General features: G+C 49.6%; 6 protein-coding genes across 6 annotated transcripts; 3 read left to right on the forward strand and 3 right to left on the reverse strand.

The window, feature by feature from the left end:
- Window positions 1-1,603: 1,603 nt before the first annotated feature.
- FIESC28_03617 (uncharacterized protein) lies at window positions 1,604-2,355 on the forward strand (the record flags this gene model as incomplete). The annotated part of the gene is made up of 2 exons (XM_031157766.1): window positions 1,604-2,237; window positions 2,291-2,355. The coding sequence occupies 2 exons, from the start codon at window positions 1,604-1,606 to the stop codon at window positions 2,353-2,355; spliced, it is 699 nt and encodes a 232-aa protein (XP_031018026.1).
- A 595-nt stretch (window positions 2,356-2,950) lies between these two features.
- FIESC28_03618 (uncharacterized protein) lies at window positions 2,951-4,510 on the reverse strand (the record flags this gene model as incomplete). Its single annotated transcript, XM_031157767.1, has 1 exon — window positions 2,951-4,510. One exon carries the CDS (start codon window positions 4,508-4,510, stop codon window positions 2,951-2,953), a length of 1,560 nt encoding a protein of 519 aa, XP_031018027.1.
- Window positions 4,511-5,413: 903 nt separating this feature from the next.
- On the forward strand, window positions 5,414-7,816 carry FIESC28_03619 (uncharacterized protein; the record flags this gene model as incomplete). Its single annotated transcript, XM_031157768.1, has 3 exons — window positions 5,414-5,724; window positions 5,773-7,674; window positions 7,735-7,816. 3 exons carry the CDS (start codon window positions 5,414-5,416, stop codon window positions 7,814-7,816), a joined length of 2,295 nt encoding a protein of 764 aa, XP_031018028.1.
- A 971-nt stretch (window positions 7,817-8,787) lies between these two features.
- FIESC28_03620 (uncharacterized protein) lies at window positions 8,788-10,225 on the reverse strand (the record flags this gene model as incomplete). The annotated part of the gene is made up of 3 exons (XM_031157769.1): window positions 8,788-9,500; window positions 9,554-10,036; window positions 10,171-10,225. The coding sequence occupies 3 exons, from the start codon at window positions 10,223-10,225 to the stop codon at window positions 8,788-8,790; spliced, it is 1,251 nt and encodes a 416-aa protein (XP_031018029.1).
- A 1,354-nt stretch (window positions 10,226-11,579) lies between these two features.
- On the forward strand, window positions 11,580-12,852 carry FIESC28_03621 (uncharacterized protein; the record flags this gene model as incomplete). Its single annotated transcript, XM_031157770.1, has 2 exons — window positions 11,580-12,014; window positions 12,064-12,852. The coding sequence occupies 2 exons, from the start codon at window positions 11,580-11,582 to the stop codon at window positions 12,850-12,852; spliced, it is 1,224 nt and encodes a 407-aa protein (XP_031018030.1).
- A 355-nt stretch (window positions 12,853-13,207) lies between these two features.
- Window positions 13,208-15,504, reverse strand: FIESC28_03622 (uncharacterized protein; the record flags this gene model as incomplete). Its single annotated transcript, XM_031157771.1, has 4 exons — window positions 13,208-13,796; window positions 13,849-14,938; window positions 14,995-15,228; window positions 15,282-15,504. 4 exons carry the CDS (start codon window positions 15,502-15,504, stop codon window positions 13,208-13,210), a joined length of 2,136 nt encoding a protein of 711 aa, XP_031018031.1.
- Window positions 15,505-17,366: the final 1,862 nt, after the last annotated feature.

The following is a 17,366-nucleotide window of genomic DNA, read 5'->3' on the forward strand; positions in this document are numbered from 1 at the left end:
CAAAATAAAGCAGCTCAAGTACTGGTTCAAGCTGGCGTAAAGTGTCTGAATTATTTCATTTTTCAGATCTGTAGCAGCTGACCTTTCTAGTACCCTGACTACCTGACGACCGGACACAAGAGCTCTGCGCACTGCCGAAATAGCCAATCATAGGTGCCTGTCATTTGTTGATCATGTTGGTTTTGATTTAAACAAGGGTTCAACCATTCCCGGCACATTCCCCTCGTCATGCCATGAGGCGTTCTTCGGAGCGCTCCGATCTCACATCTATTCAAGGAACAGGCAGGTACAGTAGGCTTAGGTATAGATACAAGGCTCAACCAAGCTGAGGCGATAGGAAAGACTACCTAATGTACAGATCTAGAACGGCGGCCTCACGTAAACGTGCCGAGATATGTTTTAAACGCCGGTGGAGCGTGCCGTTTCAAGCCGACGCACCGAAAGTTGACGGAGAATTAGTCAGTTAGTTTATCTCAGATGTCTCAATTGGAAATGTTGAGGTTTGATATTGTGGACGGTGATGCCGAGAAACAAGCCGCTAGTTTTATCGATTTCTTCTAGAAGAACACCCCTGAAATCTGAATCATACGGCCGGAGATGCTAATGCCACGAGAATGAACTGAGGCGGGTATGATTGCCGCACCGGGTAGCCTACTGCCCGCAAGATGCCGCAATTACTGCCGCTCATGAAGATAATACGGCCTTTTGCGGCGCGAGTGAGGTTTGTAGTTTGTATTTAATCAGCCACCACCCTTTACGCGCGCTCGCGGGTAATGTAGGGATTTCACTAGATTGGGTTGAAGCTGAATTGAAGCTGAAGCTACAGTCCAGTCTATGTAAGTATACATCGGGTTGTCAGGGTCTGTTGTTCTATAACAGACCCTATAAGAAGTACATCCATGATGGGAATTGCTACACAATATGGCCCAATACTCTCGCTTCACGGCGAATTGTCCGGATGAGCCGATTTACTGCTGACTATTCTGCTTTGCGTTATTGACAATCAGCACATCTCGGTCCATGTACATGCAAATGTTGACCAAAATGATGCGAAAAAAACTCGCAGACAAAAGATGGTTCGAACTGCACTGTCTATCAACCATCCGACGACTCGGGCATAGTTCGGTGACTGTTTGCGCCGGACGGCTTCGGAAGAGTCTGACATCATTCATGGCCGAAAGCCGTCATGCAAGACAAGAGGTACAGTACATTCCGACGTCAAAATTCATTTGCCATATCGTATATCCTACGTCAGGATAAAGTAAAAAAGGATGCTTCGGAATGCTCATTGATTGCAGAAAACACCAACCATTGCAACTTCCCTCACTAAACAAAACCTCGCGACTCCAATACACTTATCGTTCTTGCGCCTTTCTCTAGGTACCTCTTACCACGGAATACAGATACAGAATACCGAGTGAGAGCTGAATTGACCCACACTGGGTTTAAACCGCGCTGCAACCCACCCTCTGCTATCGTTTCCTCGTCATACGATCTTGATCTTGGAATCTCAACCTTTCGCGCCTTGGAATAGATAATCCTCACTCCCGCGACCGTCTTTCCCTCCTAATCAACCGCTCTCGTCACCAATCGCATCGCAACCATGAAGATTCTCACAAAGGAAGAAGAAGAGGCGCACTACTCGGCCGTCCTCAAGGGTGGTTTTGTCGGAGGCAGTCTTGGTCTTGCAATCGGTCTTGGAGGCGTTGCCCTTGCCTCAAGACGATACCCTGCTTTCCGCGGCCTCACTCTTCCCTTCAGGACCTTCCTCGTCACATCCGCCGGTACATTTGGCGCCATCATCAACGCCGATCGCTGGTCCATGGATTTCCAGAAGAAGCAGAACCCAATGAACTTCTATGAGGATCAGACTCAGCGCGCTCAGCAAATTGTCCGCGAGAACCAGACTACCATGGAGCGATTCATGGAGTACGGAAAGGAGAATCGTTACTCGATTGTCTTTGTCTCATGGCTTGCTTCCATGGGTGTCGCTTTCGCCATGGTCAGCCGCTCGCCCATGAACACAGCCAACAAGGTTGTCCAGGCCCGTGTGTACGCCCAAGGCCTTACTCTCGCAGTTCTCATCGTCTCTGCGATCTTTGAGGTGAACGACGCCAAGAAGGGTGAGGGTCGCTGGCAGACCGTCATGGTTGTTGACCCCAACGACCCCGAGCACAAGCGTCTCATTGAGAAGAAGATTCACAAGGAGGAGTACGAGGGCCAGGACCTCTGGAAGGGTAAGTTACATATGCAATTCTGCAAGAGAGAATGAAGCTAATTCGTGTAATAGATATGGTTGCTGCTGAGGAGCGACGATTGGCCGCAAAGAAGGAAGGCCAAGCAAGCAAGGCCTAAATGAGTCTTTGTCTCATACATAAACGACAGACTTGCCTTACTCAAAAGCATCTCACATCACAAAATCACCTTGAGCCATTTATCATTAATACCGCTCGAAGCGAATCAATTGAGTCTATATGGAGAGAAGAATGGGGAAAATTGTACACTCATGGTGGTATGAGTCGGGAGTTTCATAAAGCGTCGAGCCAGAGAGGAAAATTGGCCTGCCATTGCCCTTTTGGACAAACACTAGAGCCAGTTATTCATTTGTGTGTTTCTACTATGATTTCCATGGCGTGGGTGGAAATCATCATGACCTCGTCGAAGGTTCTTCTGGCGCAGGTTTTGGGTGGAACTTGAATTGCTTTCATTATTTCATAGTTAGCCATGACAACAAAATACCACGAATTTTCATGAATACTACACACGTCAAATCTAGAAAACTACAAAAGATGATCCAGCATCTTAAATTTCTCTATACTAAACAAAAGATCTGCACCGTCGACTCCCTGCTAGCTCCCTTGATTAAGGGTCTAGTTACCGTCCCATAACAGCAAATCAATAAGTAAAACACACTAATATATCCAGAAAAGAGCTGCAATAACTTTTGCTATTACACCTCGATGGTGAAGTGGCTGATCTGCGAGTAATACGCATGAACGGCCAGCTCTAGTAGCATAACGTCGCCAAACACCTCGCTTCCATCGAAACCTCCAATAATGATAAGACGACTATCGTACAGCACCGTTCCATGATAGCCACGGCCCGAAGGCGCCTTTCCATAAACCCTGCGTCTGTCCCATGTCATTGTAACCAAATTCAGGAGCAGGACGTCGTTGGAGTATTCGCTTCCATCGTGTCCGCCGATAACGAAGAGATATGAGCCGACTATTGTGGCCGTATGCGACAAACGACGATATGCAACAGGGATGGCCACTGCTTTCCATACTTGCGCGTCAACGTCGTATACCCACACGTCGTCGAAGCATTCACCGCCGTCGGAACCGCCGAAAATGATGAGTTTGCTACCGACCATGTTGGCTGTGTGATAGCCCCTTGCTTTAGGACGATAGTCTTTGGTCCCGGGACTCGCTTTATCAGAACTTGAAACTAATCGCCATGACATTTTGTTGACATCAGCAACGTCTAGTCGCCAGATATCATTTAAAGCCCGGACTCCGTCACCACCACCAAAGATATAGAGGCCGTTCTTGTACAAACAAGCAGTATGCGCCCTTCGTTTTGATGGCATCTTGTCCCCTATGATCCTTGGCTTCGTCCATCGGAAATTTGTCGTATCCAAAACATAAACATCGTTGTAATACTCAGGCCCGTCACCTCCACCGAACACGATGAGCTTCTTGCCTACAGCCGTACACGTCATAGCTCTCAAAGGAACAGGTATATCACCCACGACATAAGGGACAGTCCAGTGGAAGGAGTCCGCATCCAGCACATAGAGATCGTTGAAGCATGTTCTTGAGTCACATCCGCCAAAGACATAAACGTTTGAGCCAATGATAGTTGTCGTGTGTGCACGTAATGAGGTATGGGAAGCACCCGACACGGGCGCCCTGGACCAGTACATGCCGGATGCTGGCGCCACGTCGACCTTGGGAGCTGACTTCGGGTCCGGCAGTAAGGGATATGCTGTGTATGTATCTTGAGACATGCGAGATCTATGTGTTCCATATCGTGCGGCAGCTTGCGCAGTTGTCCGACTGGTTATAGCGGATGTCGAACGTGAAGCCGTAGGTCGCCGAGTACGTCTATCCCCCTCGCTCGATGCATCGCCGGCGTTGTTGTTCAATGAGGTAGGCGGGGGTTTGTGAGTGGCTGTCCTTGAGCTCGTGGTTGCTCCTTGTGAAGCGGGTTGTAATGCTGGCTGCGAGGGGGGTACTGAAGCAGATTGTGAAGCGGATTGGGAGCGTTGTCGGATAGAAAGATCTGAGGGTTTTCGACGGTTTGCTTGTATGCTTTTACTGGCGAGATGACCTGGCGTATGGCTTCTCGGCAAGGGCATCTGGTCGCTTGACTCGTCATCATCGTCGGAATCGTCGTCAACAAAGCTCCCTCCTCGGACTGGAGGTGCTGGAGCCGGCGATCGTTGCTGTGGTTGAGCACCTCTTGCATTAAGGAGCGATTTATCGGGAGACCTCCGCGGATCTGCCATGACTTCGTAGGTTCTTCTTCATAGCCTGTGGACAAGGCGTTGAGCTTGTGACTTGGACCAGGCGAGGTGGGGGAAGAGGTGAGCTTAAGTGGGAGAGCAAAGACCACAATACGTATACAAGTGGTCGAATAAGATGTGATAAAGAGCAATCAACCAGAAAAACACCCCAATTGACGATGCGCCAAAGCCGTAAAGCGAGGGAAAGGAGGATAGGCGAGCTATTGATGGTGATTGTGATAGTAAAGGAATGCCCCATATGCCAAAGCCCAGGTAGGACAGGACCATTCATGCAACGTTAGAGCTGTCCAGGGTCAAGTCTGACAATTGGCTTCTGTCGAGTCCCAAGTACCCGAGTACGTCTTAGCGATTGTAGCCCTGAATCTAGAGCGCTCTTAGTGAGGCTTGGGCCCCTGTGGATAGCTGTGGGGATGAGGCTCACTGGTGTCGCAAGTACCAGGTACTTGCCTGTGCCCCCTCTGACCTCATAGCCTAGAACGGAAAGAGAGCTGTTAGTGCAGCTGAGGTTGGGGTTGGTTTGGTCTCTGAGACGACCCAATCGAGGAATTTTTTCTATGTACAATCGATCTCAGTTTGACAATTGATCGTTTAACAGCGGGGGCAACTGGCAAACACTGTCAAGTTTATTTTACTAGCACCTAACTGGTGATTGTCTAAACGGTAAGGCAGCATCTCGAATACTTGCACTGTTTGCGAATGAGAAAGTTTTCTCGTGCAACCTCACCTGCCTCTTTCCTTCCGCTCTCTTACACACATCCACTCACTTCATAGATCGCATACTCATTTTTACAGTCGTGGTTTCGGCTTCAAACCTCGAACTTTCACATACTTTCTCAATTATTCAACTTCTCGTCGAATCCCTCACTTCATCAGTATACCATTACTATGAGTGAGCAACCCGATGCCAAGATGGGTGGTGTCTCCCCAGGTCATGAGCACGCCGAGCTCGTGGCTGATGCCAGCAATATCACAACATCCGCCGAGGACGGAGAGAGGGCTTCGAAGCGAGTTAAGATGAACGACTCGATTCCCTCCGAGTCTGTGCCTGGAGAGGGCCTACATGATGCGCCTGCTACCAAAGAAAACGGCGATGTGACAAATGGTGACAAGGAAAAAGTGACCGAAGAGTCAAAGTCGGACTCCAAGCCGGAACATGTTGATGGACGTACCAAGGGAGTCGCTCCTATCAAGAAGGAGTAAGTTGCCTAAGTTGTAGTGAACCGAAGTATACTGACTCCGGCAAGGTATCTCGTTGACATGTCAACCTACAAGGATACATCCACCGATACCGTGAATGACGACGATGCTGCTGAGGCGCGTGGCACTGCTGAAAACGAGGGACAGAATGGTGACAGAAAGTCGGGCAAGGGCAAGAAGGAAAAGAAGAAGAAGGGTCAAAATACAGAGCGTGACTTCGGCAAGTTTGACGACGCTTTTCGCCTTTGCAACAGCCGAGCTTTTTACCCCGAATTTTCACCCAGAGAGTGCAAATTTGGCGATCGCTGCAACCTCTGCCACGATCTTCGCAAGTACCTCGAGGAGGGACGCCGAGGTGATGTCGAGACCTTCGAGGGCAAATGTCCTGTGTTCGAGGCCCACGGCCATTGCCCTGCGGGCTGGAAGTGCCGCTTTGTTAAGAGCCACATGAAGGAGGTCGAACACGAGGATGGAAGAAAGGAACTGGTTCTTATTAGCACTGCCGCCAATGGTGGTGAGAATGGCGAGCCTACAGAGGAGGCATCTGAGGAGAAGCGACCCGCCATTTACAATGTTGTCGGAATGGACAAGAAGATCGCCCTCAATCGTAAGCGAACTGATTTCACACAGTCTGACCAAATCATCACCTGGATGAATAAGGAAGCCAAGCTGAGCGAGGAGTTCATGAACCGTCGTAAGAACCAGTCCGACGAGGGCATTGAGGATCTTCGTGCCCGCTTTGTCGACCCCCCTTTTAAGCCTTCCGAGAAGCGTCGTCTTTACTTTGGCGCAGAGACTCCCACTTTGGCACCTCTCACTACGCAAGGAAACCTGCCTTTCCGTCGACTTTGCGTCGAGCTTGGTGCCCAACTCACCTACTCTGAGATGGCTCTAAGTATGCCCCTCATTCAAGGAACAAAGGCCGACTGGACGCTCCTCAAGGCTCACGAATCCGAGCTTACTCCCCCCAAGTTCAACCCAGGCTCTGTTCCCATCTTTGACGACTACGACAACTCCAAGGATCTTAAGTTTGGTGCCCAAATCTCCGGAAATAACCATTGGGTTGTTACAAAGGCTGCCGATGTCCTTAACCGCTACTGTCCTCACCTTCGTCTCATTGATCTTAACTGCGGTTGTCCTATTGATATGGTCTTCAAGTCTGGCGGTGGATCAGCCCTTCTTGAGAACTCTGGCAAGCTGGAGCGCATGATTCGAGGAATGAATGCCGTATCAGGAGAGGTTCCCATTACTGCCAAGATCCGCACTGGTATTCGGAACTCTCGCCCTACCGCTACTCAGCTCATTGGTAAGCTGGCTTTCGGAGCACGAGAGCACAGAGAACGCCTTGGAGCTCCCGGATGTGCTGCCCTTACCCTTCACGGTCGTAGCCGTGAGCAAAGATATACCAAGAAGGCTGATTGGGGCTACATCAGCGAGTGTGCTGCCCTCATCAAGACTTACAACAAGGAGAAGGACGCCCTGACTGATACTGCTGCTGAGCCTGACGCCAGCACTCTCCCTAACAACAAGGATGGCCGTATGTACTTCCTCGGTAATGGTGACTGCTACTCCCATGTCGAGTACTATGAGCACATTGAGAAGGCTCGTGTTGACACCGTCATGATTGGCCGTGGTGCCCTCATCAAGCCCTGGTTGTTCGAAGAAATTGAGAAGGGCCAATACCTTGACAAGTCGTCCAGTGAGCGTCTCCGCTACATTGAGAAATTCGTGCGCTACGGTTTGGACGCCTGGGGCTCTGATGAGCTTGGCATCGGCTTCACTCGCCGTTTCCTCCTTGAGTGGCTCAGCTTTGCCCACCGCTATGTTCCTATTGGCTTGCTCGAGCATCTTCCTCCTGATCTCAACGATCGTCCTCCCAAGTACGAGGGCCGAGATGAGATGGAGACCCTCATGGCGTCGAACAACTTCAGAGACTGGATCAAGATCAGGTAAGTTGCAATCCATCATTGTGCTCAGTTGATCGAAGTGCTAACAAGATGTGTCCACAGCGAGATGTTCCTCGGTCCCGTCCACCCGACATTCAAGTTCCAGCCAAAGCACAAGTCCAATGCGTACGAGGCTGAGGGTTAGTAGAATTGCATCAAAAGGCGAGCGGCGTACGGTAGTGTGAAAGAAAAGGTTAAGTGATTTGTTGTTCGTTTTGGTTCACATCTTTGCTATGTGGGGAGGCAGGTCTAGTCAGGGGACGATGTAAGTGATACATATGCATTTCAATGTCCGGACTTCTCTAAGAAGCTTCCGCTGCGAGAAGGACATATAACTCCGGGACATATTCCCACAAATAGGAATGTTTTATATCTGTTGATACTAGTATTCATACATATGTCAAGTTAACAACCGTAAAGAGATCCGCTCAACACAACCAGATGACTCACAACTACGATCCTCACTCTTTTGAAACTACTTAAACATTACATGTAGTCACTGACCTATAACCAATACTGGGACTGCATCTCAGCGTGCAGTACTCAGGTCCGTGCCGGAGGCATGACCGAATATATTGCCCGGCAGCACGGAACGCTTGGGCGATCGACGGCTCGGAACACCTGAACCATGCCAAGTCTGGGGAAGCAATCTATGCATAAGGTCAGGCCAGAGATCTACCATAGCTCGGGTTTAAGTAATGACTACGAGGCTGTCCAGTCTAGCTCACGAGACCCTTAGACCTTGACACTTGGAAGTTCCAAGTCCGGAACTCTGATTCCAACTTCCAATTGGAACGCACAATACTTCACACGGGAGACAATGACTTTGATGATTAAATATGCAATACAACAAAGCGCTAACCAAGCTCTATACCGCGGCTTGATGAGTGAATGTATATGATGTGTATCTTCGTGGGATTATACCTCCCTTGGCATCGCAAGACATAATGAACCCGAACGCTAGGAACTAATGTGTAAGAAAAATCCAACCACAACTCCGTGATGACTTTTGTAATCCAATCACCAAATGCACCTTCGCCCTATCCAAGACAGAATCGTACATCCTCTCGTCTTCGCATGGTATTATCGACGTTTCGGTTTATGTTGCAAGAGATTTTATGAGTAGAAGTGGCTTCTCTGCATGCCGTCGGCTGTAGCGTACTCCTTGCCTCCCTCAGGGTGGGCAATTGAGCTTGTCAGCGAGTTTGCGCGGCTGTTCTCGCTGGGGGCAGCCTTGAGCTTCTTAGGCTCTTGGGCCGGGCGCTTGATGACCTCAAGGTAGGTGGAGGGTAGATAACCTTGGCGGCCATCACGAGCTCGGCATTGCCACCATTCACTGGGGTTGCCTGAGGGGTCGTTCTTGTTGAGAACGGCAACGAGATCGCCCTTGCGAGCCTCAAGCTCCATACCAGTGTTGGGTTGGGGAAGGAAGTCGAAGGTGAGTCGGCAGAACTCGAGCTTGGAAGGGTCGACTGGTTGCTGTGATTCCATGGCCTGAGCCTGGAGACGCTTTTGCTCCTGCTCTTGCGATGCAGCAAGTGATCTTATCATCTTGGACATAAGATAAGGAATACCGAAAGCGGCCAGGACAAAGAAAAGAAGAGGCTTCTTGCTAGCCTTAGCAGGAAGAGGGTTGCCATCGGGACCAACGCTGCGTCCTTCGAACATAGCGAAGGCAGCGGGCGTGAGAGCTGTGGCATCGGCAGGCGGCGGTCTACCGGTAATCTTGGCAATCAAAGTTCGGATCCATCGCATCAGAGTGAAGATACCCAACACTGAACCCAGAGTATCCCTCAAATTACCAAATTGTTCGGCGACAGAGACCATAGCTAGCAGATATTAGTAACTATACCATTGGATCAAGAGATGAGCAAGTACTTACCGAAAAAGCTGGAGTGAGTGGCCATATATGTGCTTTCGAGCATCTGCGCGAAACCACCAAAGGCTGTGACTATGCCCTCAAGCATCTGGAAGGTAGCTTGCGTGCTGTTGTTGAATGAGTTTGTCAAGCTGTTTTGGTCGCCAGGCATTCCCATACCACCACCATACATGCCTCCTCCCATGCCGCCGTACATGCCACCTCCATAGCCACCATATCCTCCGCCGTACATGCTACCATAACCACCGCCGTAGCCTCCCATGCCGCCCATGCCACCCATTCCGAATCGCGAGTAGGGACTGGAATAGCCCGACGAGTAGGCGCCGCCCATGGAGCTGTAAGGGGATGAATTCATCCTGCTGTAGTTGGCAGCGTTCTGATTGACGGTAGAGTTGAGAGAAGCAGGGCGATTGGGGAGCGGAGGTGCGTTAGATGAATCGGTTGTCGATGCGACAGTGGTTCCAACTGAAGGAGAGATAGAAGGGGCTAAGTGTCAATGGTAAGCAAGCGAGCGCTTAGATGCGGCGGATCAGATGTAGGGAAATGACATGGAACATGGAACATGACAGAGAAGTAATGGAGAAGGATGAAAGAATGAGAATTGGATGATCGCGACTTACCAGTAGCGTTCGCAGCCGCGCCAGGCTGCTCCCAGGGCTTGGGCGGAGAAGCCATTAGATCCAATGGAGAAGTGATGATAAAAAGTTGTCGTAAGGAGGAAGGGGATAGAAACCGGGGCCGGACAATGAATTACCGAACAACGGTATCGTTTTACCAGAAATCCTAACGTCTGATCTGTTGAGCCTCCTGGAGAGAGTTGACTTTGCTTGGTTACTCGCTTGGTTGCCACTCCTCGTGACGTTGGGTGGTGGACCTCGGGAAGTGTACCGGACGCAAGATCGGAGACTGACTCCGTGATTATATGCAACCCCCAGTTAGCGTTACCGTGGTCGCGCGGGGACGGCGGAGTTGCCTCGGGATACGGGTAAAAGTACCGCCGAAAGCGAAGGAAGATAAAGGGTCGAGTTGTCGCAGTCTCGAGAAGGGGAAAAGGAACGATAAATGTGATCGCGACAAGGCGTGGGCGTCGGAGGAGATAAGAAGGAGAGAAAAGCCGAGAAAGATGGAGTTGATTAGAGATAGAAAAATAGTGGAGCTCAGGCCTAGGCCTGGAGCTGGAAAGGCAGGCGCGTCCAAGTTTAAAAGGGCAGCAAAATCCGGGGGCGACACGAGACTGGGGGACCGAAGCAGGAGCCAGACCTCGGCAGATTAGAGGTTTAGAAGGTAGGCTCCGCTTTAACTTACCCGCCAACTCTCATTATTTTTACCATTTTGAGGAAGTAGCGAACGACTCGTGCGGAGTGCGGAGTGCTTGCCGTTGGAGATGGTCGTGATTATCCAAAGTTTAAACAGTAGTTTATTCTTTCCAATGATTTCCAAGTCAATGATATGATATGATCAGAAACCAAGCCTTTAATCTTGTCAAACGCCAATTGCAGTCACTCTGTTCTTGCTTCGTTCAAAGCCGTTTTACTGCCCGTTAGCCGGTTGAAAACTTTCCATGTGACGCTGAGGCTTTCCGGTTTCGCCACAAACCTTCGGCCTCCCCATTGAGTGCTAATCATAAGCAAGTTTACGTCAGTCCAACAGACTTCATCATGGCTCGAAACAGAGAAATTACAGATGTTGTTGGTTCTTGAAAAGCCCTTCCATTCTGGACTTCACGGGACAGTCATAAAATGAGGTCTCATAAGTTTAACCGTGCCTGCATGGCGGGTTAGTAATAATATGCATTATCATTCTCTTTATGGGGAGGCCGTCTGAGAGCTCTGTAACATGCATACTATGTTCACTGGATCAGAGGTTAGGTTATCATAAGATGAAGCTTCATATGCAGGGGTGAAATAGTGAATGAAACACAATCTTAACAGACTACGAATATCTTTGTTCAAGTGCCGGATGAACAGTTTAACAGCCAATCATATACAACGACTTTACTATCAACTCAACCACAACAACAAACAACATCATGACAGGAAAACGACCATCAAGTCCGGGCCTTATCCCTAACCCGTTCATCAAGAAACGAAATCTAGAATGGACGTTAGACTCAGTATCGTCCACACAGCCACCCACGACCGCTGATATAGAGTCCGGTTCAGCTACTGTAGACGACCATCTGACCCGTTTCAAGAACCATCTCTCAAAGCATATAATTTCTCCAGCCTCATTATTAATATCTGACTATGCTTCACTATATACTGCCAACGCTGGAAGTCAGCAAGGTGCTCACTTTGTCATCCATCAACATGACCATCCTGTTGCAGGCACGCACTATGACCTCCGCCTTCAGATCAATGAGACGAGCAGTGTCAGTTGGGCGATCATGTATGGACTTCCGGGAGACCCAAACTCTACCCGATTGAATCGCAACGCGACTGAGACGCGGATACATTGCCTCTGGGTACGTGGACAACCTTTCTTCTTGATACATAGACTGACTTTCATCTCAGAACCATCTTATAGAGACAGCATCAAACTCAACTGGCTCTCTTCTCATATGGGATACCGGAACATACAGTATACTGCCTCGCAAAAGCAAGCACTCGCCATCCGAAGATCCAGCATCACAGCCTTCTTCGCCCGTGTCATCCCCTACATCAACACCACAAGCTCTTCTACACGAAGTTTTCCAGAATCGAAAGATTCGTGTCCGTCTCCATGGATCTCGTTTACCCGATCCTTATGTCTTGAACCTTCGATTGACCAAATCAGAAGACGTAGCTGGCCGAGCGAGAAGTGGGAGAACACCTCGCAAACGAAGACGTCGTGGGATGCAAGCCCAGACGCAACCTGAGACAAGCGACGAGGATGATAGCGATGATGAAAGTGAGGACGTTCCTGCAAATGCTGACTCTGGCGTCAACACGGAGAACCTCTCAGCTATGGAGCGTGAGATACGCGAGCTTGAGGACGAAGAGGTTCGTAGGACGAATTCGTATCCAGGGGCATCCAATACCATTGGCAGCGTACATCAACGTCGATGGTATCTTTCTCTGGACCGCCAGGCCTGTGGTTTTGTTGAAAAGCGAACTAAGGGTCGCTCATTCTGGGAACGAGGGGACTCTGCAGAAACCGAAAACGAAGAGGCTCAAAATGGACGCTTGACATATTCATTCTATGTCCGCGGATCAGACTACGAGCGTAGCGTTGTGACGGGCCGTAGAGGCGCCGACATCCTCAAAGATGAGGGAGTTGACCAATTCGTTCAGCGCAAAGGCTGGAGGCCAGTATTGAACTAAGACTTCTTTACGGATACCTTCGGAACATTTAATTATCAAATTTCATTGTTTACACTATATAATTTACCAGGCTTGTGCCATGCTTCCCCTTTACCTTGTCCGTGCATGGTTGTATAGCTCATCTATTCCATACCTAACGAGGATCCTATCCTGTAGGCTGACCCAGACAATTGCCCAGTAACTTTGATACGCTCAAACAAAATCATCTTAATCAGATTCGTCAAACGCCTTTCCATGCTTGCTAAATCACGGATTCCCATATCCGCATTGAATCACTCCATTCCTGAACGAACACTCCAAAAACAACGAAAAACACACTTTTGAAGGCAGTATTACACTTTCTTTCAAAGTCCGATTAATTCTTGGGTTCCACAAGAGTCGGTGCGATTCGCCTCTTCTTGGGCTCTTTGCTCTCCTCCTTTTCACAGTCGCTCGCATCGCGCTTGTTGCCTGCAACACTGGCAGTCGCACTTCGGGGTGTCTCAGGAGGCGTGGTCAATGGAACACCCGTCACCTTACCCGAGTTTGCTGCAGCAATACCTGGAACGTTGCCAGAAATAAGAGTGGGGTTGGTAACTACTCCAGCAGCAGGGACGGTACTGGCTTGTGTAGTGACAGTGGCGACTGACGAGGTGGAATTTGATCTCGTAGGTGATGATGGGCGTTGTGAAGCAACTGAAGCCGACTGAGGAGGAGACGGCGCCGTAAAAGAGCTTGCCGAGTTGCGATGCTGGTGATGTGAACCATTGGGGAACGGTGAAGGTGGTGCAAACGCGTTTGTCGGCGTGGGCATAGGAGTACTCTGGTTGGACGACACAGCTGTCTGAGTCTTGGGAGGACCAACTTCGCCCTTGTAGACTTCACCCAGTTCCCCAGCTGCAAATGACAAGGTAGAACAGAACCCATCAGACGAGGAGATCATCAGAGTCAGACCATCGCTGGACCTAGTTGATATATTAGTACTGTTTCAGCTCTCCGAGTGACGATTAAACTTACCATGCCAAATCAGTAAAGGTCGCGCAGTGCAGGTTGCTAACAACGCAAATGGGAGTCTTTTGCTGGGTATCATAAAGTAGAACCGAATCTTGCGTGGCTACTGCATAGACCATGCGATAAGGGAGTGAGAATGCAGGCTTCGGGCCTGGGGTAGATGATGCTGCATCCGAGCTCGATGTTTTGGATTCAGACGTGCTCGATGGTGGTGGAGGTGGATCCATGACTGAAAGAGCTGGTGATGGCTTCGACAGAGGCTCAGGAAGAGACGGTATGGGCTCTTCAGAGGAAGATGTGTCAATGGTAATATTCCTTGTCACTGGAGGAGACTGTCGTAGAGTGTAGTAAATGGGAGAGCACTTGACTACGACGGACGGCTTCTTGTGGCCGGGCAGATGGGCAATTGGGGCCTTGTTGATACCACCACGAGTGTAGATATAGACAGTGTTGATCACCTCGTAAGTGGGCTTCGCGTCTCTCTCGCTCAGGTGTTGGTTCTGATATTGTCCAGAAGGAGTCAGCAGCAAGCTACCATCTGGGGTAAAAGTAAGACGTCGGAAGAAGGACGTCAGGGTCTCGTTGGCGTAGAGGTTGGCATTCTTCATTCCCAAGCCACTGCTCATGGCTGATGATGGCTTTGGAGAAGGATCCATGGGCATGACAGCAGGCAAAGGCATAGAGGGTGCCGGTGATACTGATCGTCGAGAGGAGAACGAAGATCGACGGCTGTGGCTGACAACACTCGGAGGGTTCATGGGGAGCGCGAACGAGGTGGGTGTACCTGGCGCAGAAGGTACAGGTGATCCAATGGAGGGTGGAGGATCGAGGACGGAGAGCGAAGAGCGATGGCCAAAGTCGGGAGGGGCTGGGCTGCTGGAAGAGATACGTCGAGGAGGAAGATCGGCTTTGATATGGCTGGCAAGTCTAGGAGTCTTGTCCTCTGCGTTGAGAGTATATTGGCCATCCTTGGTCTTAAGAGAGTAGATGTGAACGGATCGATCGGATGACTGGGTCGCGATGTATTCGTTAAGAGGATCCCAGGTAACACCCTGGACGTAATGACTGTGCTCGGCGATCTGGCGCACTAATGTACCTATTTGTTGTGTTAGAGGCTGTTGGGTATCGAGTCGGTGGTAATCGTTTGCTGACCTGACTGAGCATTGTAGATTCGCGCAATGTTATCCATGCTACCAATTATGAAGTGAATGCCGTCAGGAGACCAGGCCAAGTCATAAATCTCTGCACCACTAGAACGACACATATGCTTCGCCCGCCATGACTCCTTGTCTTCCGGAGCATCAGACCCAAAAGCTGTCTGTGGTGTTTCGCTTGGTACCCAGAGAATCACGTTGCCGTCGTCGCCAGCGGAGGCTAGAAGCTCGCCTGAAAAGAAGAATGTTAGTGGGGAGAAAGAAGAGGAGTTAGTATAGACCAACCCTTGGGTGCCCAACGAACAACGTTGACAGCTTGGTTGTGCTTGGAAAGAGTTGAAAGGTATTCGACCTTTCGGTCCTCGCCGTCAACTTGAACCTTCCATATTCTGATATGATTATCACCACCAGCTGTAGCTAAACGACCCTTTCCGGAGGGCTCGAAGTGAGCTGAGTAGACAGGGGCATTTTGGTCATGCCAATTGATGATGAGAGGAGCGGCTTTCATCGTGAGGATTCGTTTGGTCGATCAGGATATGATGGAAGCTGCATAGGTAGGGAGAGGCCTGATGAGGCTGTGGGAGAAGAGACAAGGAAGATGCTCAATTGCTCCCACACTTTGAGTTATGAAGGAAGTCGACGATCGAGGGTGAAGACGCGGGAGTGGAAATTGAGAGAAGAAAAAGAAAGTCAAGGCGAAAGTGGACTCGTTTTTTTCTTTGGTTGTAGCTATTATCGATGGTATCGGCAGTGATGGAAATCGGCAGGCCGGTATTAGTAGCTGGAGACTAATGGGTTCCAGTCTGTAGAGTAACAACGGGTCGGGTGTGAGTTTGATGGTGGAGAGCTCCAGGCTGGAGCTGGTGTGGACCTTTTAGAAGCCTTTGATTAGGTTAGGCGGATTGCCAAGCTGGGTTCTAAGGGGGAAAGAGCAGGTAAGAGTCAAGTAGAGTACTCTGTATCCGTAGGTAGAGCGTGAATTGATTTCGGTTGAGAGTCAAAGGGAGAAATGGAGAAATAAAGAAAAGAAAGGAGAGAAAAGAGGAGTAAGGAAGAGTAAAACGGCACGATTGAGGTTTATTCCGACCAACTACACGATTCTTACTTACTCTGACACTTGCTGTAACCGATTCCATCTCACTCTCCCGTCATAGGAACAAGGCACGAGGCACAGGGCGTTTGGCCTATGCAGGGCGCTGTAGGTGGAAGTTTTCACTCCAAGACCAAGACCAAGTTTAGTTACATACCTCTGCCTAGTAAAGTTGCGGCGGACGCGCGGGCGATCACATACATGGGGGAAGATCCAATGGAGAGCAATACAGGAGATGCATGTCACGAGGGGGAAAAGCAGGGCAGCGGAACACACGCAAACGCAATGCTAGGTACTAGGCTAGGCTATGCAATGCACTGTCAGGTACCTTAACGGATACAGTACTCTAGTCAGTTTAGCGATGTATTTCAGTGGGAATGATTACAGCTCTCGAACCCAATCGCGAGACACTTGCGTCGCAGCCAAGCTGCACCAACAAGTTGTTAAACCTTGCCGTACAGCATTACGATCCAGCATTCATTGACTATCTAGCAACTGCTGCCCTGTAGTCAGCGAAATGGATGTCAGAGCGGCTGCGTCTTCTGCTAGGATCCTATGGACGGTTCATCAGGTGCTGAGACGGGCTGGGTTGTAGCACCAAGTTGGTGATTGATGGGGGCCAAAGCTCATCAGACCAGAAAGGAGGCGAGTCTGTAATGTACAGCGCATCGGACAAGGACTAGTCTAACTGCAGACGTGAAATCATGAAATAAGTGATTCATCAAAGGAACAGAAAGTCTAATGCCCCCTTTCTCTTCTATCGTGCTGCCGTTGTCTTACCTCTGTCGTATGAAAGTTAGCGTTCGTATATGGAAACATCCGATGACAAGCAAAGTACAGTACGGAAACCAGCCGCTGGAAACACAAAGGGAAAGGTAAAACAAGTGTTTCGATTCCGGTTGGCTGCCTCTTAAAGACATGGATTCATGTTTCTTTTCATTGTATCTGTACGTGGCGTTTACTTTGGTCTTGGTTTGAGTTTTGTGCCTTTTCTCTGTGTCTAAAGACACTTGGCTTCCCAAATGTGTACTAACGTCCCCCTCGAGTAAACAAAAGACTTGTATTTAGCCCCAAATCAGCAGGTTATCATATCGTATTCGAGCCAACTGACATGACAGTCAACTGAACGTGCTAGCCAAGTGGGGGGTAGGAGTGTCCTACTGTACTGTACGCGGGGGAGGGAGAAACATGTCCGTCCATTGCCAGCTGAGAATGTTGGACCTTTGTTAGATGAGAGAGGTTGGTCGTCAATTAAATAGCCAATCAGGTTGAATAATTTG

The sequence above is a fragment of the Fusarium coffeatum genome, assembly GCF_003316985.1.
Source record: "Fusarium coffeatum strain FIESC_28 chromosome Unknown BRIP53273_contig_77, whole genome shotgun sequence".
Taxonomy (NCBI): domain Eukaryota; kingdom Fungi; phylum Ascomycota; class Sordariomycetes; order Hypocreales; family Nectriaceae; genus Fusarium; species Fusarium coffeatum.